This window comes from Balaenoptera borealis (assembly GCF_965194805.1).
Source record: "Balaenoptera borealis genome assembly, chromosome: 1".
In the NCBI taxonomy this organism is placed as follows: Eukaryota; Metazoa; Chordata; class Mammalia; order Artiodactyla; family Balaenopteridae; genus Balaenoptera; species Balaenoptera borealis.
In genome coordinates, this window is record NC_138860.1 from 107511774 (window position 1) to 107535296 (window position 23523).

General features: G+C 38.3%; 1 protein-coding gene and 1 long non-coding RNA gene across 6 annotated transcripts in view; one reads left to right on the forward strand and one right to left on the reverse strand.

Moving 5' to 3' along the window:
* Positions 1 to 20418, reverse strand: part of SNX7 (sorting nexin 7) — a 98183-nt gene extending 77765 nt beyond the window's left edge. The window contains exon 1 of one of the 5 annotated variants that reach the window (XM_082385302.1): positions 20144 to 20412. In XM_082385302.1, coding sequence (XP_082241428.1) covers positions 20144 to 20383 — 240 coding nt within the window. In that variant the 5' untranslated portion in view covers positions 20384 to 20412. Of the gene's footprint in view, positions 1 to 20143 lie in introns of all 5 variants that reach the window. The other 4 variants (XM_082385299.1, XM_082385301.1, XM_082385300.1 and 1 more) reach the window with 4 other exon arrangements.
* Positions 20419 to 20489: 71 nt separating this feature from the next.
* LOC309626561 overlaps positions 20490 to 23523 on the forward strand; it is a 32865-nt gene continuing 29831 nt past the window's right edge. The window contains exon 1 of the long non-coding RNA XR_014243290.1: positions 20490 to 23236. This is a non-coding gene — a long non-coding RNA (uncharacterized lncRNA). The remainder of the gene's footprint in view (positions 23237 to 23523) is intronic.

Genomic DNA, 23523 nt, shown 5'->3' on the forward strand with positions numbered 1-23523 from the left:
TTAATTCAAAGTTGTATAGTTAAATAGGAAATTTAAAAATATGTCCGGAATCACATGAAAATGGGATTGTCAAAATAAATTATGGGATGCTAACACAATGGAATACTAAGCAGCCATTAAAAACAGAATTTAGAGGTTTCAAATAAATGTGCAATCAGCATGTACAAAAATCTCTCTCAATTATCGTTTCATATAAACAGTAGTTTTTTTAAGTTGATGGGCAAATGTGCTTTAAATTTCACTGACAGTGCATACAGCCATGTGCTTTGGCGTTCTTTGTAGTCACCCTCTTAACCCACCACAACCCACTTCCTTTACCTACTACATAATTTAGCATTCTATTTCTTCTGCTTAAAATGCATCCTTTTGTAGAGTGGAAAAGATCTGCCTGAATTTATAAAGGCTCACAATTCCAATGAGTGTAGTGTGGTGTCATAAAAATATGCTTCAATATCTAGCAAAGGAAGAAAATTACAGGCTGAAATTTAGCAACATCCAAGATTTCAGTAGAAGGATGTAAATTACTATGAATCACTCAAAAACATTCTTAAAACCTCAATAAAAGTGACTATCCAAAGAGTTTTATATTCGCTTCAAAAAAAGGAAAGAAAATATACTGACAATTCTTAAAAGATTTACATTTGGACACGAATAAGTAAAGAAAATAAGTGTTTGAGAAGATCCAAAGAAGTAACTGACCAAAAAGAACTTCATTTAACTTTTTGTGGTTGATACTTTTCAGGAGAAATGGATCGTTAAAATTTGTTCTTTCCAAACAAAGTTCTTACCTCCACAATAACGCATGCCTCTTTCTCCTGCTAGTTCTCTCTGTCTTTCTCCCCATCCTCAACCTTATTTTTACATTCATTCATTCTTAGCATTTGGATATACATCCATTATCCTATGATATTTCACACAATGGAAATACATCTTTTCATATTTTTTTCTTCAAGAGATTAAAGCAGAAGGGAAATTATTTGCATGGTAAATCTCCACTTCTTAAATAACATTGAATACCTCTCTTATAGCTAGCATAGTGAAAACACACACTCACACAGGCACGCACCAAAAAATCTTGGGATGGTTTCAGGCTGAGATTTGAATATGTATAATAGAGAAGTAAGCCAAATTGTTGCAGGAAGTCATTGTCTTTTATCCTTACTCCAAACCAACACATTCACTGTAAGAGAAACCATTTAAGTGACTCTCCTGAAATGAATGGATATTAGCACTGTGCTAGCATAATACTGAAATTTATTGACAAAGTCACTTACAAATTAAGGGTAAGTTTTCCTTGTTCTTATTTTTGGTTTATTATAAGCATCTGTTGTGGGTTGAACCATGTCCTCCCAAAAGTCATATGCTGAGGTCCCAACCCCAGTACCTCAGAATGCGACCTTATTTGGTGACAGGGTCTTTACAGAGGTAACCAAGTTCAAATGAGGTCACTGGAGTGGGTCCTGATGCAATATACTGGCATCTGTATAAAAAAGGGGAAATTTGGACATAGACGTTCACAGAGGGAAAACATGAGACATAGGGAGAAGACAGCCATCTACAAGCCAAGTGGAGAGACTGGGAACAGATCCTTCCCTCACTGCCCTCAGAAGGAACCAATCTTGCTGACACCTTAATTTCAGATTCTAGCTTCCAGAACTGTGAGAAAATAAATTTCTGGCTGTTTGAGACACCTAGTCTGTGGTACTTCGCTACGGTAGCCCTAGCAATGAACAGCATTTCTGTGTATAGAGTGGTACACAATAAATATTTAAGGAAGGAAACAAGGAGAGAAAGGAAGGAAGGAATTATAATTAAAATATTTCATCCTTGCTCCATAAATTTTTTGACAGGTTAACAATCAACTTCAGTAATTTCTAAGAAATGTTTTTTGCCTCCCACTTTTAATGCTATTAGATGGTTCCAAAGTTCTACTATTGAAATAAATAAAATACAGAGCTGAAATTTAAAACAAACAATGACTTGCCAATATTTGAGTGCTCAGGAGATAAACTCCAAAAGAAACAGGTTAAAAGGTGAGATATGACCTCTCTAAGAGGTGTCCTTCCTTAACATAGGAAGCACTAAGATGCTACTCGGGAACAGCTCATGAATATAACATGAATTACTCTGATAATACTAAATTGCAACCACCATCTGTGCACAAACAGCTATTTTCTTTTTACAAGTAGAGGGGAAAAAATCAATGTGAGAAGTGTGATAAATCAGAATACTGGCATGAAAAGGCCATGCAAATAAAATTGCTGATGTACAAGAAACACGTACACCAAGAGACATCTGGTAAAAAGCAACTTAAAGTGGAAGGAGTTTGAGAAACCATGTTGTTATGAGGGACACTCATCTTGATGGGCCTAAATTTAGACTTACCAGCTGTGTTTTGGTTTACAACTCCTTCCAATCTGCCTGCTTATAATAATAATAAAAAATTAGAAAGGCCTTCTGTGGAACACTGTTGAAAATGTGATTGGGGGAAAAGCCAGCCTATGTCGTGTTCTATCAAGGGGCATACAACACTCAATAATCTTGTTTGACATAATTTCCAGTGCTATGTAGTATATATACCCTTGTATGCATATATCATAATCTATTTATTCATTTTTCTGTTTCTATTTTCTAACAGTGTTGCTTTGAATATACTTGGACTTGTTCAGGTTTTGTGCACTATGAAGTTATATACTGACCACAGAAATGTTTCACATAATTTTATTTGACATAATTTTTCACTCTGACCGAAAAAAAAAAAAAAAAAACCTGGTATATTAGAAGAAAAAGTCTCTGTAGTTAGGCAGAGCTAAACTTAATTCAAGTTTACATATATATACAGCTGTGTGAACCTGGTCAAGTCACGTTACTTTTCTGAGATTCAGTAACATCAGAGAGGTCGTAGCTCACCTTGGATCACAGAGGATAAAAAGAGATGAATAAATGTGGGGTATACATTGTCTCCTTGAAACCTTCATGTGAATTATATAAACCTTACCACAACCCCATAGAGTATGTTCTATTTCTTTTCCTTTTTTAAACCAGCTAGCAATACTATTGAGTAGGTACTCTTTTACCTCTTGTTTTCAAATGAGAAAATAGGTTAAATCACTTGTTCAAAGTCTTAACTGCTATTAAGTAGAGGAACCAGCATTTGACCACCATATAACTGCCAGTAAGTCAAACGTATTAGGAGTTGTCACTGAATTCAATTTTCAGTTTCCCACAAAATTCAATAGAAATCTAAAGCAAGAATAAATCAATTTCTATGGTTAAAATATAGTCATGTAGTGGACAAAACCTAAGGAAGTACAAAAGCATTGAAGGCAGCCCATAAGAATGGATAGATAAATTGTTGTATATGCATACAAGGCTTTATATATATATATATATATATATATATATATATATATAAAAAACACAGCAATGAAAATCAATTACAACTTCATGTAAGGCCATTGATAAATATCACAAACTAAATATTAGAAGAAAAAAGATCAAATCAGAGAAGAATTCACAAAGGACAACATCATTTTTTAAAGTCCTAAAACATACAAGGTCCAAATTCACATAAATCCTTAACAAATAGTGCTTCAAGATACATACACAGATATCCCTTGACTTAACAATGGGTTTACATCCCAATAAACCCATTGTAAATTGAAACTATCGTAAGTCAAAAATTTATTTAATACACCTAACCTACCAAACATCATAGCTTAGTCTAGACTATCTTAAATGTGATCAGAACACTTACATTAGCCTACAGTTGGACAAAATTATCTAACACAAAGCCAATTTTACAATATAGTGTTGAATATCTCATGTACTTTATTGAATGTTGTCTGAAAGTGAGAAACAAATGGTTGTATGGGTACAGAACGGTGGCAAGCGTATCGGTTGCTTCCCCTCGTGATCGCGTGGCTGACTGGGAGCTGTGGCTCACTGCTGCTGCCCAGCACCAGGAAAGCTTATCTACCACTGCTCGAGAACAGATCAAAATTCACAATTCAAAGTATGGTTTCTACTGAATGTGTATCACTTTTGCACCATAAAGTCTAAATGTCATAAGTCAAACCATTTTAAGTTCAGGACCATCTCTTTTATGAAAACCAAATGAATGATAAAAACAAAATTCAAATTATTATCTTCTTTTAAGCAGGAGAGAGAGAGAATCTGGGAGAGGGCCACACAGGGAATGCAGGCATACCTCATTTTATCATGCTTCACTTTATTGCACTTCACAGATACCATGTTTTTTACAAGGTTTGTGGCAACTTGGCATCGAACAAGTCTATAGGTGCCATTTTTCCAACAGCATTTACTCACTTCATGTCTCTGTGTCACATTTTGGTAATTTCTGCAATATGACTTCAAACTTTTTCATTATTACTATATTTGTTATGGTGATCTGTGATCAGTGATCTTTGATGTTACACTGTGATTGTTTTGGGACGTCACGAACCACGCCCAGAGAAGATGGTGAACTTGATAAATGTTTGTGCTCTGACTGCTCCACCCACTGGTTGTTCCCCCATCTCTCTCCCTCTTCTTGCGCCTCGCTATTCCCTGAGATACAACAATACTGAAATTAGGCCAAGTAATAACCCTACCATGGCCACTAAGTGTTCAAGTGAAAGGAAGAGTCTCAAGACTCTCACTTTAAATCAAAAGCTAGGAATGATTAAGCTTAATGAGGAAGGCATGCTAAAAGTCAAGATAGGCTGAAAGCTAGGTCTTGTGTGCCAAACAGTTAGCCAAGCTGTGAATGCAAACGAAAAGCTCTTGAAGGGAATTTAAAGTGCTACTCCAGTGAACACACAAATGATAGGAATGTGAAACAGCCTTATTGCTGATATGGAGAAAGTGTTAGTGGTCTGGATAGAAGATCAAACCAGTCACAACATTCCCTTAAGCCAAAAACTAATGCAGAGCAAGGCTCTAACTCTCTTCAATTCTATGAAGTCTGAGAGAGGTGAGGAAGCTGTAGAAGAAAAGTCTGAAGTTAGCAGAGGCTGGTTTACGAGATTTAAGGAAAAAGCCATATCTATAACATAAAAGTACAAGGTGAAGCAGCAACTGCTCATGTAGAGGCCGCAGCAAACTATCCAGAAGCTCCAGCTAAGATCATTAATGACGGTTGCTACACTAAACAACAGATTCTCAATGAAGATGAAATAGCCTTATATTGGAAGAAGATGCCATCTAAGACTTTCATAGCTAGAGAGGAGAAGTCAATACCTGGCTTCAAAGCTCTTCTTAGTGGCTAATGCTGCTGGTGACTTTGAGGTCAATGCTCATTCACTATTCTGAAAATCTTAGGGCCCTTAAGAATTATGCTAAATTGACTCTGCCTGTGCTCTATAAATGGAACCACAAAGCCTGGATGACAGCACATCTGTCTACAACATGGTTTACTGAATATTTTAAGCCCACTGTTGAGACCTACTGCTCAGAAAAAAAAATTCCTTTCTAAATACTACTGCTCTTTGACAATGCACCTGGTCACCCAAGAGCTCTGATGGAGATATAAAGTGAGATTGATGTTTTCATGCTTACTAATACAACATCCATTCTGAAGCCCATGGATTAAGGACTTTCAAGACTTATTATTGAAGAAATACATTTCACAAGGCTATGGCTGCCATAGACAGTGATTTCTCTGATGGATCCGGGCAAAGGAAATTGAAAATCTTCTGGAAGGACTTCATCAGTCTAGATGTCACTAAGAACATCTGTGATTCATGGGAAGAGGTGAAAATATCAACATTCACAGGAATTTGGAAGAAGCTGATTCCAACCCTCATGGATGACTTTGAGGGGTTCAAGACTTCAGTGGAGGAAGTAAATGCAAATGTGGTGGAAATAGCAAGAAAACTGGAATTAGAAGTGTGAAGATGAAGTGAATTGCTGCAATCTCATGATAAAACTTGAATGGATGAGAAGCAAAGAAGTGGTTTCCTGAGATGGAATCTACTCCTGGTGAAAATGCTGTGAAGATTGTTGAAATGACAACAAAGGATTTAGAATATTACATAAACTGATACACTTAGTTGATGAACCAGCGGGAGGGTTTGAAAGGACTCACTCCAACTTTGAAAGAAGTTCTACTGTGGGTAAAATGCTATCAAACAGCATTACACGCTACAGAGAAATCATTTGTGAAAGGAAGAGTCAACTGATGAAGAAAACCTCATTTTGTTGCCTTATTTTAAGAAACTGCCACAGCCGCTCCAACCTTCGGCAAAGCAACCACCCCCCTGATCAGTTAACAGCCACCAACATTTCTAAGTGCCAGGGACTGCACCTTAGCACCATACACTTGCATTATTTCATTTAATCCTCTCAACAATCTGATGAAAGAAAGCTCAATGATCATCACCTGAATTTTACAGATAAATAAGCTTGTACCATAGGGATAATAATAATTATCCCCAAATCACTTATTTCTTAATTGGAAGAGCCAAGACTCAGCCACCACCCATGCACACACACAGAAAGCACCTAGTATAGCACCTTTATTTCATTTAACAAAAGTTCATTGAATGTCAACTATGTATCAAGCACTAGGCTGGGATACAACAGTGGCCAAGACTGGCTGGCATGGTGCCTTCTCTCATGAAGCTTACACAATAGTTAGGGGGGAGGGTAACAGATGATAAACAGATAAAAGTATAGAAAAACAAGGTAAGTCCAGATATAAATGAGTGTTGATAAACAGAGGAGTAAATTCCAGATAAAGTGGAGTGAATTGCTGGAGTAAGTGGTTAAGGCAGGAAGTGAGAGGAATGCTTTTGAGAGAGCTGTCAGGGAAGGTGTCTTTAAGGAGATGATGTGGGAAGGAGCCAGCCATGAAAAACACTGATGGAAGAGCATTCCAGTCAGGGGAACCAATAATGCCTAAGGCAGGAAAGGACTTAGGATGTTGGGAGACCAGAAAGGAGGCAAATGGGTAGAACACAGGCTTTGATGAAGATATAACCAATGAAACTCATTTTGACGTTTACTGTGGCAGAATTTTAAGTATTCACATTTTTACCTTATAGGTCTTGAAAAAAGGGAAGGGAGAACTCCACGATAAATGAACGTTGCCCCTGAAATCCGAAGTAAGATATCTGCTGCACAGCTAGAGGTTTTTAAGGATCTGTATGATCCTACTCAGACTATTCACGAGCATTAACCAATAAGAGGTTATTAATCATGACTAATGCCTTTCCATTTATCTCAATTATGCTTGGGTAATTTCTTATCTGGTGGAAATTTTTCTTTTTTGTATTTAACACTGTATAGAAAAAAAATTAGTTTTCCTTATTCAGAAAGGTTCAACATGCCATTTGCATATGATTTTGCCACAAAACCACTGTGGGAGCCGGTATGATTGTTCCCAATGACCCCTTGTCTTTCTATGAAAGGAATACACCTCCTGGTCAGTTACCAGGTAACTTTCAGTGCCTCCTTATGGAAGGAAAATAAGTTTCCCACCCCAGTTAATTTGACCAGTGACTTGCTTTGGATGGTGTCATGTGTCTGGGCAGAAGATTTGGAAGCCATTGCCTGTTTCCACCAGTGTTCATATTCTTTTCCCTCTGCCACAGGAATGACATGTCCCAATTAGCATCACTCCTTTAATCTTGATCCCAAAATGAAGAAAACCCAAGAAGCAGACTCAAAGCCTGGACCAGACTCTCAGTTCAGTCACAGTTGACAGGTACATACCTGAGAAAGAAGTCTTTATTGCAGGTAAGCCACTAAGATCTTGAGGCTGTTTGTACTACCGCATTATCTAGTGAAACCTAACAAAAAAATACCATTCAACTTTCAACCAGGTTAAATACATATAAGTATATATGTACATATGTATTATGTATGCATGCACCCAGATACACACACATAACCTTCTCAGAGTTAATACAAAAGAATAAAATAGGAATTTTTTCCCCCCAATTCTGAAAACTCACAAACCAAGAGTTTGCCTTTTGTTTTTGGTCACACATAATAAGGTTTCCATTTTAACTGTAAACAGAATTTCTATTCCTAATGTTTCATTGTAAATGAGTAATCTCTGTTTTTCATTTTAAAATGAAATTTTTATTTCTTATATCAAAAATTTTTAAACAATGATTTAAAAAAATAAAATATTATGCTAAATGAAAGAAGCTAGACACACAAAAAGTGCGATTCCATTTATATGAAGTGTCCTAAAAAGGCAAATTTATAAAGACAGAAAATAGTAGATTAGTAGTTGTCTAAGGCTGGGAGTAAAAATGGATATTAACTGGAAATGGCATGATGGATTTGGGGTGGAAGATGAAAATGTTCTAAAACTGGTTAACAGTGATGGTTGTACAACTCAGTAAATTTACTTACAAAAAATCATCTACCCAAAATGGGTGAATTTTGTGGTATATAATTACACCTCAATAAAGTTAGTTACAAACAGTTAAAAAGGGGTATGTTATACCAAAGCATTTCTCAAGGTCAAAAAAAATTATTTCAGTTTCAATTTTAGAAACTACTGATTTAACCTTCTGTTCTGTTTTATCACAGATGTGTTTTACTGATTTTTATATCAGTATTTGCTAATAATTTTGATTGTCTAACTACATCCTTTTTTATTAATACTATAAGTAGCACTGCATTATCCAGCGTGATTGGATATATGAAGTGTCAGAGTTAATCAAATATTCTGTTTAAAATAGACAAAACTTTCAAGCACATAACTCTTCATTTGTTTATTGAGACAACTTTAAAGTATATTCTTAAAGTGAGTAAAAATGTTTATTTTAACTTTTAGTCTAATATCCTCTTTGAAAAGTGTGGGATACAATTAAAAAATACATGAATAAAATAAATTTGAACACTACAACTGCATAACTGTTGAATCTGTGTTTCCTTTTGATCACACTAGCCACTTGAAAAACTAGCAGGCTCTCAGAGTTATACTAGAGCATCCTATCAGAACCCCCAAAATGCGAAAATAAAACTCCACCTTCAAAACCCAATAGAATATATTTTATTAAGTTCAAATCTGAAGTCTTTTAACATTATTTTCCCTAAATACTTGTAATAATTTTCCCCATTGCCACTGACCAACAAATAAATAAAACACTGCCATCTGCACAAAAGAACTCTATAGTTCTTCTTCCTATAGGTTCTCATGGATTTTTTCTTCTTTTGGCTATACAACATCCAATCTTGTTTCCAACCATAACACTGGGTATAGTTTCTGCTAGTGCCTGCCCCTTTCTGCATCTGCATTTCCAGCCTTCAAATCTACTTTGTGAGCTACTATTTCGCTCCTTTCCTGCCAGAGTTGATTTCCATTGCTTGTAACCAAGCCCCCTGATTGAGACAGGTGCTATTGGCTTCAAAGGATTTATTTTTCCCAAGTAAGAAGGTTTCTAAATGATTCCCTTGGGTTTTCTTATGCTTTGTGTTTATTTCTTCTAATGAAATCTAAATAGGAGCTTTTGTCCAGAATTGACGCTTAACATAGCTCTGTGTCATCCATCAATAATATTTACTCACCATTTGTCAAGACAAATTTGTTTTAAATTCTATTTGGTCTAGTAACCTGATTGGAAAGACCAATACAATACAAACTGAATTTACTGAAAACAGATGATTGGAAAATTACTGCAATAACTGTGTCCATATATATGAAAAAAGGCACAGGCCATATCATTCATTAATGTTTCTATTCCATTAACATTTAGAGTTCCTACTCTTCTACCTTCAAGGAGTTTAATTTATTGGAGATAAACAAGCAATTAAGATTTTAGAGACAAGAAACAAATACCTCTTTATAAGGCAAATTGTATTAAGTATTCTGAGATTCAAAACAGTATTATGGGGAGCACAGAGTGGGAAGAAATTAATTCTAGCTGGAGAATGAAGAAGCTCTTAGGGGAGAAGTCGCTTTACAACGGGCCGTAAATAACAGAAAGGATTTTGTTTTGTTGACCCAACAGTATATTGTAAGGTGCAAATAAATCATTGAGGAATCCTGTTAAAATACAGATTCTGATTCATTGGTTCTGGAGTGGATTCTGAAACTGCATTTTTAACAAGCTCCCAGGTGATCCAATAGATTCATGGAACATACTTTGAGTACTAAGGCACGCGCGCCAGAGAGAGGTGAGAGGAGCCACGGTGTAGCCTAATCACCAAGATCCTTCAATGACACAATGTGACAGTATGTTCTTTATGTTCAGAGCTGGGTGCTCTGGAAACATCAGTTTTCTGTGAGCACACAGGACAGACTACAGGCAAAACATCACAAGAAAGAAGACCTTGTGTGGCTATTTTAATGGTTCTCAAATGTAAACACATTTGGGGTTTGGGGTTGGAGCAGTGGGAACGAGAAGAAGGTACTAATTCTAGAGATACCAAGAAGATAAAAACAACTGGGACATTTCAGATATGCAGGGGGCAGGGAAAGTGAGTGAAAGGGATAAACAGAAGGTAAGACCTAGTATTTTATCCTAGATATCTAAGAAATCGTCACATCATTAGCAGAGAATCAGATGGAAAAGATAACAGGTGTGGGAAGAGAAATATAAGAATTAGGGAATGGAGAAACATAGTTCAGTTTGGGAATGAAACTGTAGGGATGAGGTGAGGGGATGAGTAGGACCACCTAATTAAGGCTTTCCATTGCTCCTGTGGTTAAGTTTAGCATGCTAAAATTTCATTTCCCTCTTAATAGCGGGAAGGGACAGTGCAACTGTCACACCCTCTTCTCCTCTGGGACAGTTAGTCATCCAGCTTGTGCCAGAGCATTTTTAGTGACAAAATTTATGGCCTAGCTGAGTAATCCCTTTCATTTTGGAACCTTCAATTAGAAAACTATTCCATAAATTGACCTAAAACTGATCTCCACATACTCTTAACCTAGTGGTTCTACTTTTGCCCTTCAAAACTATAAACATTTAATCCACCTAGATCATAACAACTCTTCATAAAGGTTGTTAAAAGAATCAGCCCAAGTCTTTTCCAAGCTAAACTACATTTTGTTCTTCCCAGCCTTCCTTCACAGTTGCCAGGACATATCATCAGTGAATCCCTTAGTTTATTCTCCTTCATGATAGCAAATGCATGGCAAGACTGTTACTATTGCAGCCCTCCCCACTCCTTGTGCCAATGGAAGACAGTGCTGATGGATCCAAGCCCTCTTTCTGCTAAGCCCAGACTAGATCTAAGGCTCTATCTCAAAACAGCATTCCAAGGATCAGGGCACTGGTATCCATAGATGATATAATATCCCTTTGCCATTTTCTGACACAGACTATCAACTCCCCCTTTAAAATACAGAGGGTGGAATGGAACTTAAGTTGCACGAACAGTTCAAATTATAGTACAATTAATACTCCATATGACCTTGAAAATATGCTGTTTGTTCAGATTCAATAGGTACCTTGTCATTTGGGTATATTGCTCATTCAGTCACTGAAAATCACTAGGAATGTTTGTACATAAAATGGTCTTATACAAGGTCTCTCCAAACTTATCCTGCAAGTTCCTTGTTGGTTTTTTGTTTTTTGTTTTTTTATAAATTTATTTTTATTTATTTTTGGCTGCACTGGGTCTTCGTTGTTGTGTGCGGGCTTTCTCTAGTTGTGGCGACCGGGGGTTGCTCAGCAGTTGTGGCGCAGGGGCTCAGCCGCTCCGCAGCATGTGGGATCCTCCAGGGCCAGGTCCCGAACCCGAACCCGCGTCCCCTGCACTGGCAGGCAGATTCCCAACCAATGCGCCACCAGGGAAGTCCCTCCTTGTTGGTTTTAATTCTATTGTTGACCATATATGCTCATTCATCAGGAGAACTTGAGGATTTTTCATCTTCTTTCTACTTCACTCACCTACTCTTCCTCCTCTGGGAGGAATATAAGAATACTTAACATCTAAGAGGGCTGTGATGGTAGTGGAGCTTCTAGTAGGAGGAATCCTGGATCAGCCCTATTTTCCTTTACTTTATCGGTTCCTCTTTTTTTTAACCATCGAAATGGTAAAACCCACTGAGGTAGGATCAGTATGAAGGTCAGAGAAAGGGGAACACATGACTTGCCTGCTTTAATCCTGTATTCTAGGTTTTAAGTGAGACAACTGAGAATGCATACACACATACACTACATATATACATACACAGAAACATTCACTATGCTTACACACTCTACATGCACACACATACATATGTGTGTGTATACATACACATTCATATATGCCCACACTACACACATGCGTACATATGTAAATACTGTGTGTGTGTTTTATATATTTCTGTACAGATTACCAAGGTAGGAAACCACTCATTGATTCAAGGATATTTCTTGAGTAATCATAATCCAAGCTAGTAATAAAATATTAATTTGGTTAGAATTGTAGTCCTCAAACTGGTAGCTACTAGCCACAGGTGGCTACTTAAATTTAAATGTAAATTAATTCAAATTAAATACAATTAAATGTTCAGTTCCTCAGATGTACTAGTTTACAATTCAAGTGCACAAACGGCACATGTGGCCAGTGGCTGCCACATTAAACAGACAGAGCTGGAATATGTCCATCACTGTCGTTCTTTTTGTACAGCAGGATCCTACAAGGGCTGTGCATAACTGATCAACATTCAAGAGGGTTTACTAAGGGCCAGGCACTATTTATAAGCTCTTTACATTTAGTAAGTCATTTAATCCTCATATTTATTATTTGCCCTCATTTTATGGATGAAAAGTCTGAGGCATTGAGAGGTTAAGTAACTTGCCAAAGGAAATAAAGCTAGTAAGCAGTGGAGACAGGATTTCACACACAGGCAGTGTAGCTACAGAGTCTCTGCTCCTAAATACTAAGCTTATGTCTTGCTATATTTTAATTTACAGTAATGAGTAGAGCTTCCCTCAAGACTTTACATTTATCCCAATTAAATTTCATAGTCTGCTTTTAAACCCAGTATTCCAATTTATCAAAACTCTGGAAGACTGATTATGTTATACAGACTAGTAGCTTTTGGTACAGTTTCCACTGTTGTATAACAAACCATCCCAGGACAATTTGTTTTTATATTTTATTATGAACATTGGTTTACTGGGTCAAGAATTCTGACAGGATACAGCAGAAATGGGTTGTTTCTCCTCCATTATATGTGTGGCCTCAGCTGAGATCTGATGCCTCAATGCTGGGGGCTGACATCATGTTAGACATCTTCACTCACAAGTTAGTCATTTAATGCTGGTGGTGCCTGAGACTTCAGCTGAGGCTGCTGATTGGAATATTTACGTGTAGTCTCTCAATGTAGCCTGGGCTTCCTCACAATATGGAGGCCTTAGGTTGCATGTCTTACATGGCAAAAAGTGCACTGTCCCACTGAAAAAAATCAGAGCCTGAATTTCCTTTTATGATTTGGCACTGGAAGTTGCACAGCACCATTTCTACCATACCCTACTGGTCAAAGCAGTCACAATCCTAGCCAGATTCAATGAGTGGGGCATAGATCCCACCTCTTGATAGGAAGGTGGCAGGTCACATTATAGAAGAGCATATAGGATGGGAGGTGGTGATGTGGCTGTCTTTAACTAGTTATTCTCCACACTTTTGTAGTATTATGTATTATGCTGGTTATTCTCTCTTTTCACCCCCACCCTTCCAGCTCTCATCCATCTATTCTCTGTCCCTTATGAGACTGACCCCTATGGATGCCATCACCTGAGCAGCTTGCTTAGTGGGGGCCAGAAGCAGAGATCCAAGAACAGGAGAAGACGAGCTCAGGGAATATACCCCCATTTCCTCCCTGCTTTGGCGCCACACTTCAGGCAGTGGCACATTTCTAGCTACATCTCTGTGTAAACACAGCTCATGTGGAAATGGCCCCTTCTCCACAGCTCCAACTCTCACTGGGTTCCAGCAACACTATTTCCATCTCTCTTCCCTTTAGAACTAGGGGTGCTAAAGGCTTTTTGCTACTGCAAGTCTCTAAGTGCTTCAGTATCCTTTCTTTGTTCCTGAAACTTGCCCAAAATGCTATAAATAAATAGTCCTTGCATTAAACTCTCTTCATTTAAATCATGGAAGAGAATTCTGATTCTTATCATGGCCATGAATAATAGATGCAAACAATAGGAACTAAATAAAGATGGTTCAGACAACAAATGTGAAAAATTAATAACCAGACTTCCAATATCTTCTTCTAAGTATTTGAGAGAATTGTTGAATAGTATAATTGTCCCTCCATCACTACACTGAATTGCCAGATTGATAGAGATCATATATATATATATATATATCTACATATTGATATATATATGAGCTGGTTGTCTCCACAACCATAGCTCATTATTCTTTCAAAAATATCCTTTTCCACAAAAATATAAGTGATTCCTTCAAAAGCTTGTTCAAATAAACATATACATTGTTATATTTCTGATTTACCATAAAAACAATCTTAGTTTTCCACCATTCTTATTAAAAATGATCACCTCCTTCTTTTCAAAGTGTTTATACTAAATATACTAAGTAGTTCTGTTGCTTTGATAGCTTTACCAGAGCTTGAAATTAAGCCTACTTGTCTATCCCTTCCAGAACTTCCTTTCTTCCCCATTATTTTTGAAAAGAATTTTTACCTATTTCTAGCTTTTGAGCACCAAGCCTGCATACCATGATTTCTCAAAGTCGACTAGTGGTGATGAGGATAATTACATCTGTAAATTCCCTGATTATCCTAAATGATATAGATCTCACTTTATGGTCCTGAATACCATTTAAAAGACCAATAATAAGAGCTATACTTTACTGAGTAACAAATAAGTATCTCAGTGTTTCACTATGACCTGTTTACCTACGCTCTGTTTCAACGGCTGTTTCTTCTACACATTACAGTATTTAATTTTTAAAAAGGCAATTTATTTTAATATATTATTTTTCCCCAAAAGGAAGAACTTTTTCTTTTAAATGTAGACAAGTTTGCTCCTTTTCTCTAGGTAAATTTTTGCAAGCCTCATCTCATTTTGGCCCAGGTCTAAAACAATTATTACACTATTGTTACACTTTTTATCCTTTTTCTTTTCCTTTTTTCAAATTATCACTTATGTTCTCCTACCTTCCACATCTGTTCTTGTTCTTTTAAGTCAATATCCTCTGCATTCCCTGTGCTCTATTGAGAGTTGGCATCATTTTCTCTTAACTGGATTATCTGAAAACTCAGAACAATACTTTGTTTTACTTTGTTTACATCTCTCTTGATTTATACTGTCATTTAGAGTTTCTGTCACATCTTCCAACCGGACTCCAAGACTGTGATAACAACAACTGAATCTTGCATTTCTTTTTTCCAAAGAATCCTTAGCACAGAATCTTACACAAAAATACTTAACATGTATTTACCAGGTACTTGTAAAGTACTGTGAGAAAAAAAGGAATAATTATAAGCCAAAGAGCCTACTCTTTAAAAAGCTTCTGACCTGCAAATGTATACTGATAAACCACATTAACAAAATGAAGGATAAAGATCATATGATCATCTCAAAAGATACAGAAAAAGCATGTGATAAAATTTAACATCCATTTATGATAAAAACTCTCAACAAAGTGGGTAGAACATAGAGGGAACATACCTCAACATAATAAAGGCCATAACAAAGCCATAGCTAACATATACAGTGGTGAAAAACTGAAAGCTTTTCCTCTAAAATCAAGAACAACACAAGGTTGCCCTTATTCAACACAGTATTGAGAGTCTTAGCCATAGCAATCAGACAAAAAGAGGTAAAAGTCATCCAAATTGAAAAGGAAGAAGTAAAACTATCACTGTTTGCAGATGACAGGATACTATATATAGAGAACCCTAAAGATGCCCCCCCCAAAAAACTATTAGAACTAATAAATGAACTCATTAAAGTTGCAGGATACAAAAATCAACATACAGAAATCTGTTGTGTTTCTATACACTAATAATGAACTATCAGAGAAATTAAGAAGATAATTCCACTTACAATTACTACAAAAAAAATACCTAGGAATAAATTTAACCAAAGAGATGAAAAAACTATACTTTGAAAAGTATATGACACTGATTAAAGAAACTGAAGACAATACCATGCTCATGGGTTGGAAGAATTAATATTGTTAAAATTTCCATACTATCCAAAGCAATCTACAGGTTCAGGGCAAGCCCTATCAAAATACCAATGGCATTCTCCACAGAACTGGAACAAATAATCCTAAAATTTGTATGGAACCACAAAAGACCTTGAATAGGCAATTCAATCTTAAGAAAGAAGAAGAAAGCTGGAGGTATCATGCTCCATGGTTTCAAACTATGCTACAAAGCTACAGTAATCAAAATAGTATGGTACTGGCACAAAAACAGACATATATATCAATGGAAAAGAACAGAAAGCCCAGGAATAAATCCATGCTTATATGGTCAATTAATTTATGAAAAGGGGGCCAAGAATATATAGTGGGGAAAAGAGAGTCTGTTCAATAGATGGTGATGGGAAAACTGGACAGCTACATGCAAAAGAATGAAACTGGACCACTTTCTTATACCAAAAAAAGAAGTAAACTCAAAATGGATTAAAGACTTAAATGTAAGACCTGAAACCATAAACTCCTAAAAGAAAACAAAAGCAGTTGCTCTTTGACATCGGTCTTATTAATATTTTGGGGGATCCGTCTCCTCAGGCAAGGGCAACAAAAGCAAAACTAAACAAATGGGACTACATCAAACTAAGAAGCTTCTGCACAGCAAAGAAAGCCATCAACAAAATGAAAAGGCAACCTACTGAATGGGACAAGTTATTTGCAAGTGACACATCTGATAAGGGTGTTAATATCAAAAAAATATATAAAGAACTCATACAACTCAATAAAAAATTAACAATCACAGAAAAGAAAATAAACAAAACAAAAAAGAACAAACAATCCAATTAAAAAATGGGTAGAAGAACTGAATAGACAATTTTCCAAGGAAGACATACAGATGGCCAGAAGACAAATGAAAAGAATGCTCAACATCACTAATCACTAGGGAAATGCAAATCAAAACCATAATATGATATCACCTCAAACCTATCCAAATGGCTATTATCAAATGAACAACAAAAAACAAGTGTTGGTGAAAATGTGGAGAAAAGGGAACCCTTGTGCACTGCTGATGGGAATGTAAATTGGTGCAGTCACTATGGAAAACAGTATGAAAGTTTCTCAAAAAATTAAGAATAGAACTGCCATATGATCCAGCAATCCCTCTTCTGAGTATTTATCTGAAGAAGTGAAAACACTAATTTGAAAAGATGTATGCACCCTATGTTCACTGCAGCATTATTTACAACAGCCAAAATATGGAAGCAACCTAAGTGTCCATTGATAGATGAATAGACAAAGAGATGTTGTGTATATGTACACAATTGAGTATTACTCGGCCATAAAAAAGAATAAAATCTTGCCACCTGCAACAACATGGATGGACCCAAAGGATATTATGCTAAGTGAAATAAGTCAGACAGAAAAAGACAAATACTTTATGATTTCATTTATATGTAGAATCTAAAAAAACAGAACAAATGAACAAACAAAACAAAACAGAAGCAAAACTCAAAGATACAAACTGGTAGTTTGGGGGAGGGAGGAGGAAATAGGTTGGGGGGATTAAGAAGTGCAAACTTCCAGTTATAAAACAACTAAGTCACAGGTATGTAATGTACAGTGTAGAGAATATAGTCAATAATATTGCAGTAACTTTATAATGGTGACAGATGGTTACTAGACTTATCATGGTGATCAATTCATAATGTATATAAATGTCAAATCACTATGCCATACACCTGAAACTAATATAATATTGTATATCAACTATATTTCCATCAAGAAAAGAGAAAAAGAAAGAGCTTCTGGACGGGGGCACGGTATATATATATTCATAAATAATCTAAGGAAATAAGAAACTACAATTGTAAATATAAACTGAATATGAAAATGGTCAATCTCAAAGTACTAAAGGGTAAAGTTAGTACACTTTGGTAGTAATGGTTGATACCATCTTAGGGTAGGCTGGACAGTGGCAGGGTTCTACAGAGGAGCAGACTAAAAAGGGAGTAGTAGAGAGAGTAGGCCAAATGAAGACAACTTTCTTAAATTTGCTTGTCTACCTGTGGTTAATGGTTGAAAAATTCAACTTACTGAAATAGAAGCAGGCAGGGCCCATACACTTGGATCCACCCTGCTTGCTAGTGCTGTATAACTACATGTGTTGGACACTTAGAAAAAGTTAAGACCCTCTTCTATAGAAACCAGCCATACAGATTAAGGTAAAGATACAATATTGCACATTATTATATGCCCTGCTTAATAAAGCAGAGGTTAAGTATGGTGCTACAGCTTACATCCTTTTAAAACAGGACACAAAATTACAAACACAAAATTAGGTGGAAAAACAATTTTTTTATTTAGAATGAGAAAAGAAATCTCAACAACTGATTGGAGCCATAGAGTTCTAGATTCCTTTCTTCTGAGATAGCTTTAGGCAATTCACCAGAAACGCCTACTTAGAAATGCTTCTGGCTACAACCTGTCATTCCCTTTCCACCTAGAACCTGTACAACTCCCAGTAACTTACAACATTTTACAGAGGCCTAAGCCAACAAACAGCCCAAGCTTAAATTTCATTAACTTCACCTAAAATCCACCTCTGACTACAGAGGCTCATTAAAACAGTGATTCTCAGTAGAGGCTGGGACACTGAGAATCTGGGGAAAGAGAAACCACATGACAAATTTAAACCATCCCAGATGATTCTGATATGCAATTGCCACTCCCTACATTCTCCCCGTACCCCCCGGCCAGAAGATTCACAGTGCAGGGTCCCATACACTAATACCATAGCCTAATGGTATCTTAGAAGGCAATATAAACAAGAACTGGCCAATTGTCCTTGATCTGAACATAAAATATGTGTGGAACATAAAAGTGTAAACTTTTTACAAGTGAACATAAAATAATTCCATTGTTTTACAATTTAAACACATTGAAAGGTCAAGTGACTTCATCAAGGGTACAAAACTGATACTCTCTCTGAACCTCCCAAATACAACTGTTCCTACCATTTCATTTAATCCTGAAGGAAAAAAAAGGGGGAGTTTTACATATTCCTCTTTGGGGTCAGAGTATGCTTGTTCACTTTCCAACTTCTTTCCCAGAATAAAGCAGTGTTTGTTGGCTTTACTTAACAGCTCGAGATAACATTTACCTACTGTACAGGCTTCTTAGTAATTAATACAATGTTCCCATCTCAACTCAAGTCTTCTGCCAACAGCAACAAGAGAAAATGCAGTGGCATTGAACGGCCCCGCAAGAATGGTATTTTTCTTTTCCAAAAAAAAAAAAAAAAAAAATTACAACCACCAGCCTACACGCACAAGTCTGCCAGTAACACTTGTCAATTTCTCTCCAACTATCCTACAAGTTCAGAGGGCCCTTTGGTCCTCGATTTCCCCAGGTAACGTTTAAAAACGAAAGCGCTGTCTGTGGGTTGGGTAGCAGGAGCTGACTATCTGAAAAACCCTGAGCTCCGCAGCGCAGGAGCTTCCCCGTTGGACACACGAACCGTTTTCTCCTGAAGAGGGATTCCCTCACGCCTCTTCCCACTAGACTTTGAGACTCACCTCCGGCGCCACCCAAGTCTCCAATCCACAACCAGCAACAACACTAAATCAAGAATAATTTCTCTAGACTCGGGTAATTTCGCTTCCAGAGTTCAGGGCTGGCTGCGCCTGAAAAGAAGCTGCCAGGGGCGGGGGCACTTTTGGGCCACTGCCTCCCGGGTTCGGGCACTGTCACTGGAAATGTCCGCGTCCAAGAAGGGAAGAGGAGAAAAGGGGGAAATAGCACAACTTTGCGGACTCCACGAAGCCACGGCCCTGCCAAACATAAGGTCAAAGTGCAGACGAGGGAGCGGCTGCTATTCTGGACCCGCCGGGACGCAGCCCCGGAGCCGGCGAGCCGCCAGGCGGGGTCGGGCAGCTGGGGGAGACCCACCCTGCCCCGGCTCCGAATCTCCAGCGGGGCCGAGCGAGCGCGCTGGGGCGGCCGCCGCACGGCGGGGCCATCTCCGGGAGTTGACTTGGAACTTTCCCGGGACGCGCCGCCGCGCCGCCCTCACCTTACTGAACACCTCCAGGTCGTCCTCGTCTTCGTCCAGATCCAGCACCTCGGCCTGCAGGAGGGCGGAGGAGCCGCTGCTGCCGGAGAGGGGGGCGTCGCCCCCCGGACTCTCCCCGCCGGCGCCCCCAGCCGGGAGGCCCGAGGAGCGCGCCTGAGGTGCCCGGCACTCGCCCTCCATCCCGAGAGTGCGCGCCCCGCCGGCCGCCGCAGCCAGCCCGGCTCCCCCGAGCGTGCCCATTGGCTCCCGCGCATCCTGCGCCTCCCCGGCCAGCCCCGCTCCAGCCCCACGTCCGCTGCGCAGACGCGGAACTGCCAGGGCGAACGCGGGGCCCGGGCTCATCCCCACTTGGCTTGGGGCCTGCCGGAGGCGGAGGGGTGGGACTCTCGGACTCTGGCTAGGGTGGGGCCAGGGACGCTGTCCCCTGAAGGTAGGAAGGGGGCGTCCTCGTGCGCACCTGGCAGCGGGGCTACCCTGCGAGCGCTTCCACGGGGGCGGGGGTCTGGGCAGAAGCGACGGAGCGAACCATGAACTTCAGAGCATCCACAGCGGGGCTGGAAAGCAGCCGACCCATCTCGCCAAGAGAAAAAGCCAATACTGTATTTCCTGTATTTTAATGGTTGCCTTTTTTTCTTGGTTGTGGATTTCGAGTCCGTCTTTTACTAAGGCCAATGCAAAACCTCCTCTGTTTTGTAATTGATTTTTGACCCAGTGACCGGACTGTGTGGTCATTTCACTGTCAAGCCAGGGAAGTTGGATTTAAAAACTATTTTCAGACACTTTCAAATGTATCTTTATTCCTGGAGGTCATCCTGAAGTTAATGAGCAAGAATGTTACTAAGAGTCGAGGACAGCGAGCAGGACTGGACATTGACACCAAGAAATAATCTTCAGTCCTTACGCTGCCAATGCAAAACTAATTATTTAGTTGTTCACTGCTTATTATTTTTTAAAAAAAACTAAATTCCAAAAATAATGGATAATTGAATGCAAATTGATATATTTGGAACTATCTTCAGGTTTTATTACTTACTCGCCTCAGCCCCAGCTCTTTTCTCCCATCAGCCAGGAAAGAACATCTAAGAACTTTGCACATAGAGAAGAGGCTAATTCAGACTTAATTTCCAAAACCTCTTCTGGCAAAATGTTTAGCCTGATGTTTAAAGCTATTACCTTTGGGAAAAAAAGACGTATGTAAGAGAATTTCTCTTTCCAATTAGAGGACAAGGCCTTAATAATATGTTCCCTCTTAACCGTTCATACTGGTTTCAGTTCCTGAACGCACTTATTCAGTCAAGCTGGTCTCTCTGCGGGGTGAATATCCAGGCTCCTTCCTATGCTTTATAGTTCCTGTACCCAAAATGCCATCTCGTGCCTGTCCTTCAGGAATTAACTATAATCCCATGTCTTTCAGGAAGACTTTCTGATTGACACAGTCTGTTCCCAATTTAGCATTTAATTTTATTTCATGCTATAGATTGTATTTATTTCATGTAAATGCCTTACATTCCTTAGTAAATTATAACATTTTAAGCTTAGGGATCACATTATTTATTAATAAACCACAGTAGTAGATGTACTCACTTAAAAAGGCTCTCTGCTAGGGTATACAAAAAATACAAGTTATTAAAAGGCTATTTTTTTCTCTCTAAGCTCATTCTGCCTAGTGAGGAAGATTCAAGTTTTTCGAATTGCAGCCTGAACCAGGAAATTCTTAAGGATACTGTGACTCACAGAATTGCCAGAAAGCGTAGAGACAGGCTCAGAAAATGGGCAGAACAAACCAAGACTATAGAGCTTGTATCACAGCCACACCCATGCCACAGAACTAATAGCGCAGACATTGCTGCCACCATTACTGAGCACCAGATGCCACACCCCTTCCACGTACTGCCATTGACAGTGATGTCACTGGACTCCAGGTGCTGACACCAACATCAGTACCACAGCTGCCTCTGAGAACTGCCTTTGCTATCACTACCACAAAAGTACCCACAGTCCTGTTTCTCTGTTTTAATTATTCTAGTTTCAAAACCCTGAAGGGTAGATCTGCTTGACCCACCTGGCTAGGTCCCACAGAGATTTCGAAGGCAAATTAGATTTCTAAGAATAGAAAGGCCATATTGATACCGGTCAGCCAAAAAAAAAGGAAAAAAAACCCTTACTATTATTCATTCCTTTGGCCGCCCAACATTAAAATCACATTTGTTCACATACTTTTTTTTTTATTCCATTCCTGCTAAATATAGTTCAGCTATGCCTCAAACACCTGGGAATATAGTTCTCAGCTCCCCAAAGGAAGAAAATCCAAACGTAATCATTATTTGTGCAGCTCCAAGTCTAATATGTCTATTCCTCCTGTAGTTCTGCTGTAATTCTGTTGATATTTTATAATCGATGGACTAAATTTTTGAATTTGACATCCAACTTGCCATGCCTACTTATTCAGTCGTATGAAAAAATACTAAATTGCCACATAACAGTCCCAGATTCCCATTAAATGGGATCATCACTGGCTTCTTTAATGGAAGAGTTCTTATTTGGGTGCTAAATTCTCTCAATCGTCGTAGTCCAAAACTTCAAGTACAGGTATAATATTAAGAGAAGCCCTACCCAGTCCTGTCCCTTGGTTTTTGGACTCTTATTCTGATTAATATCATATATTAATTTTGGGTTCTGAGCATACACATCTTGTCAAAAAGCTCCCTCTCTCCCACACTTTCCAGATAGGATCTCCTGAGACCATAACTGAGTGTTTAATATGCCAGTCAACCATCCATAAAGTCAGCTGTTTCTGGTAATGGGACTCATGATAAGACAAGTCACCCCATGGGCATTGCCCAATGGCTTTATTTCCTTTGCTGGAGGTGATTTAATTGATAAGAAAAAAAAAATGTTATGTGCGAAATCTGATGGGAAATAAACCAGTCAGTAAGTTCATGGATGATCGTGTTGGCAGAAATTTGTTGAGCAGGAAAAGCAAACCAAGTGTATCTTTTCCATTAAGGACAAATCATGACATCCTCCAGATTATGTGGCTGCAGGAGGACCAGGAGTAGTTGTGGCAAGTTGAGGTTTAATAACTTACCCAAGGTAAGTAATAAGGGGTAAGTAATTTAAGGCTCCCTGAAAGGAAGTGTTATAGATGTTGCCTTAAAAAAATAGAAGAGAGGATTTATAAGGATACTTGGGTATTCTTGGTTCTTAGAATTTAGCAGAATAGATAATTCTACAATCCTGCCACTAAACATACTGACAAACTATAACAAGAATCTTTTAAATGCATGGATGAGCTTTCAAGGAAGTTAATTGACTTCCAGGGGCAAGAAACAAAGTAAGCTTAAGTGAGAGAATGACACTAAACATTTGAGCTGATACTC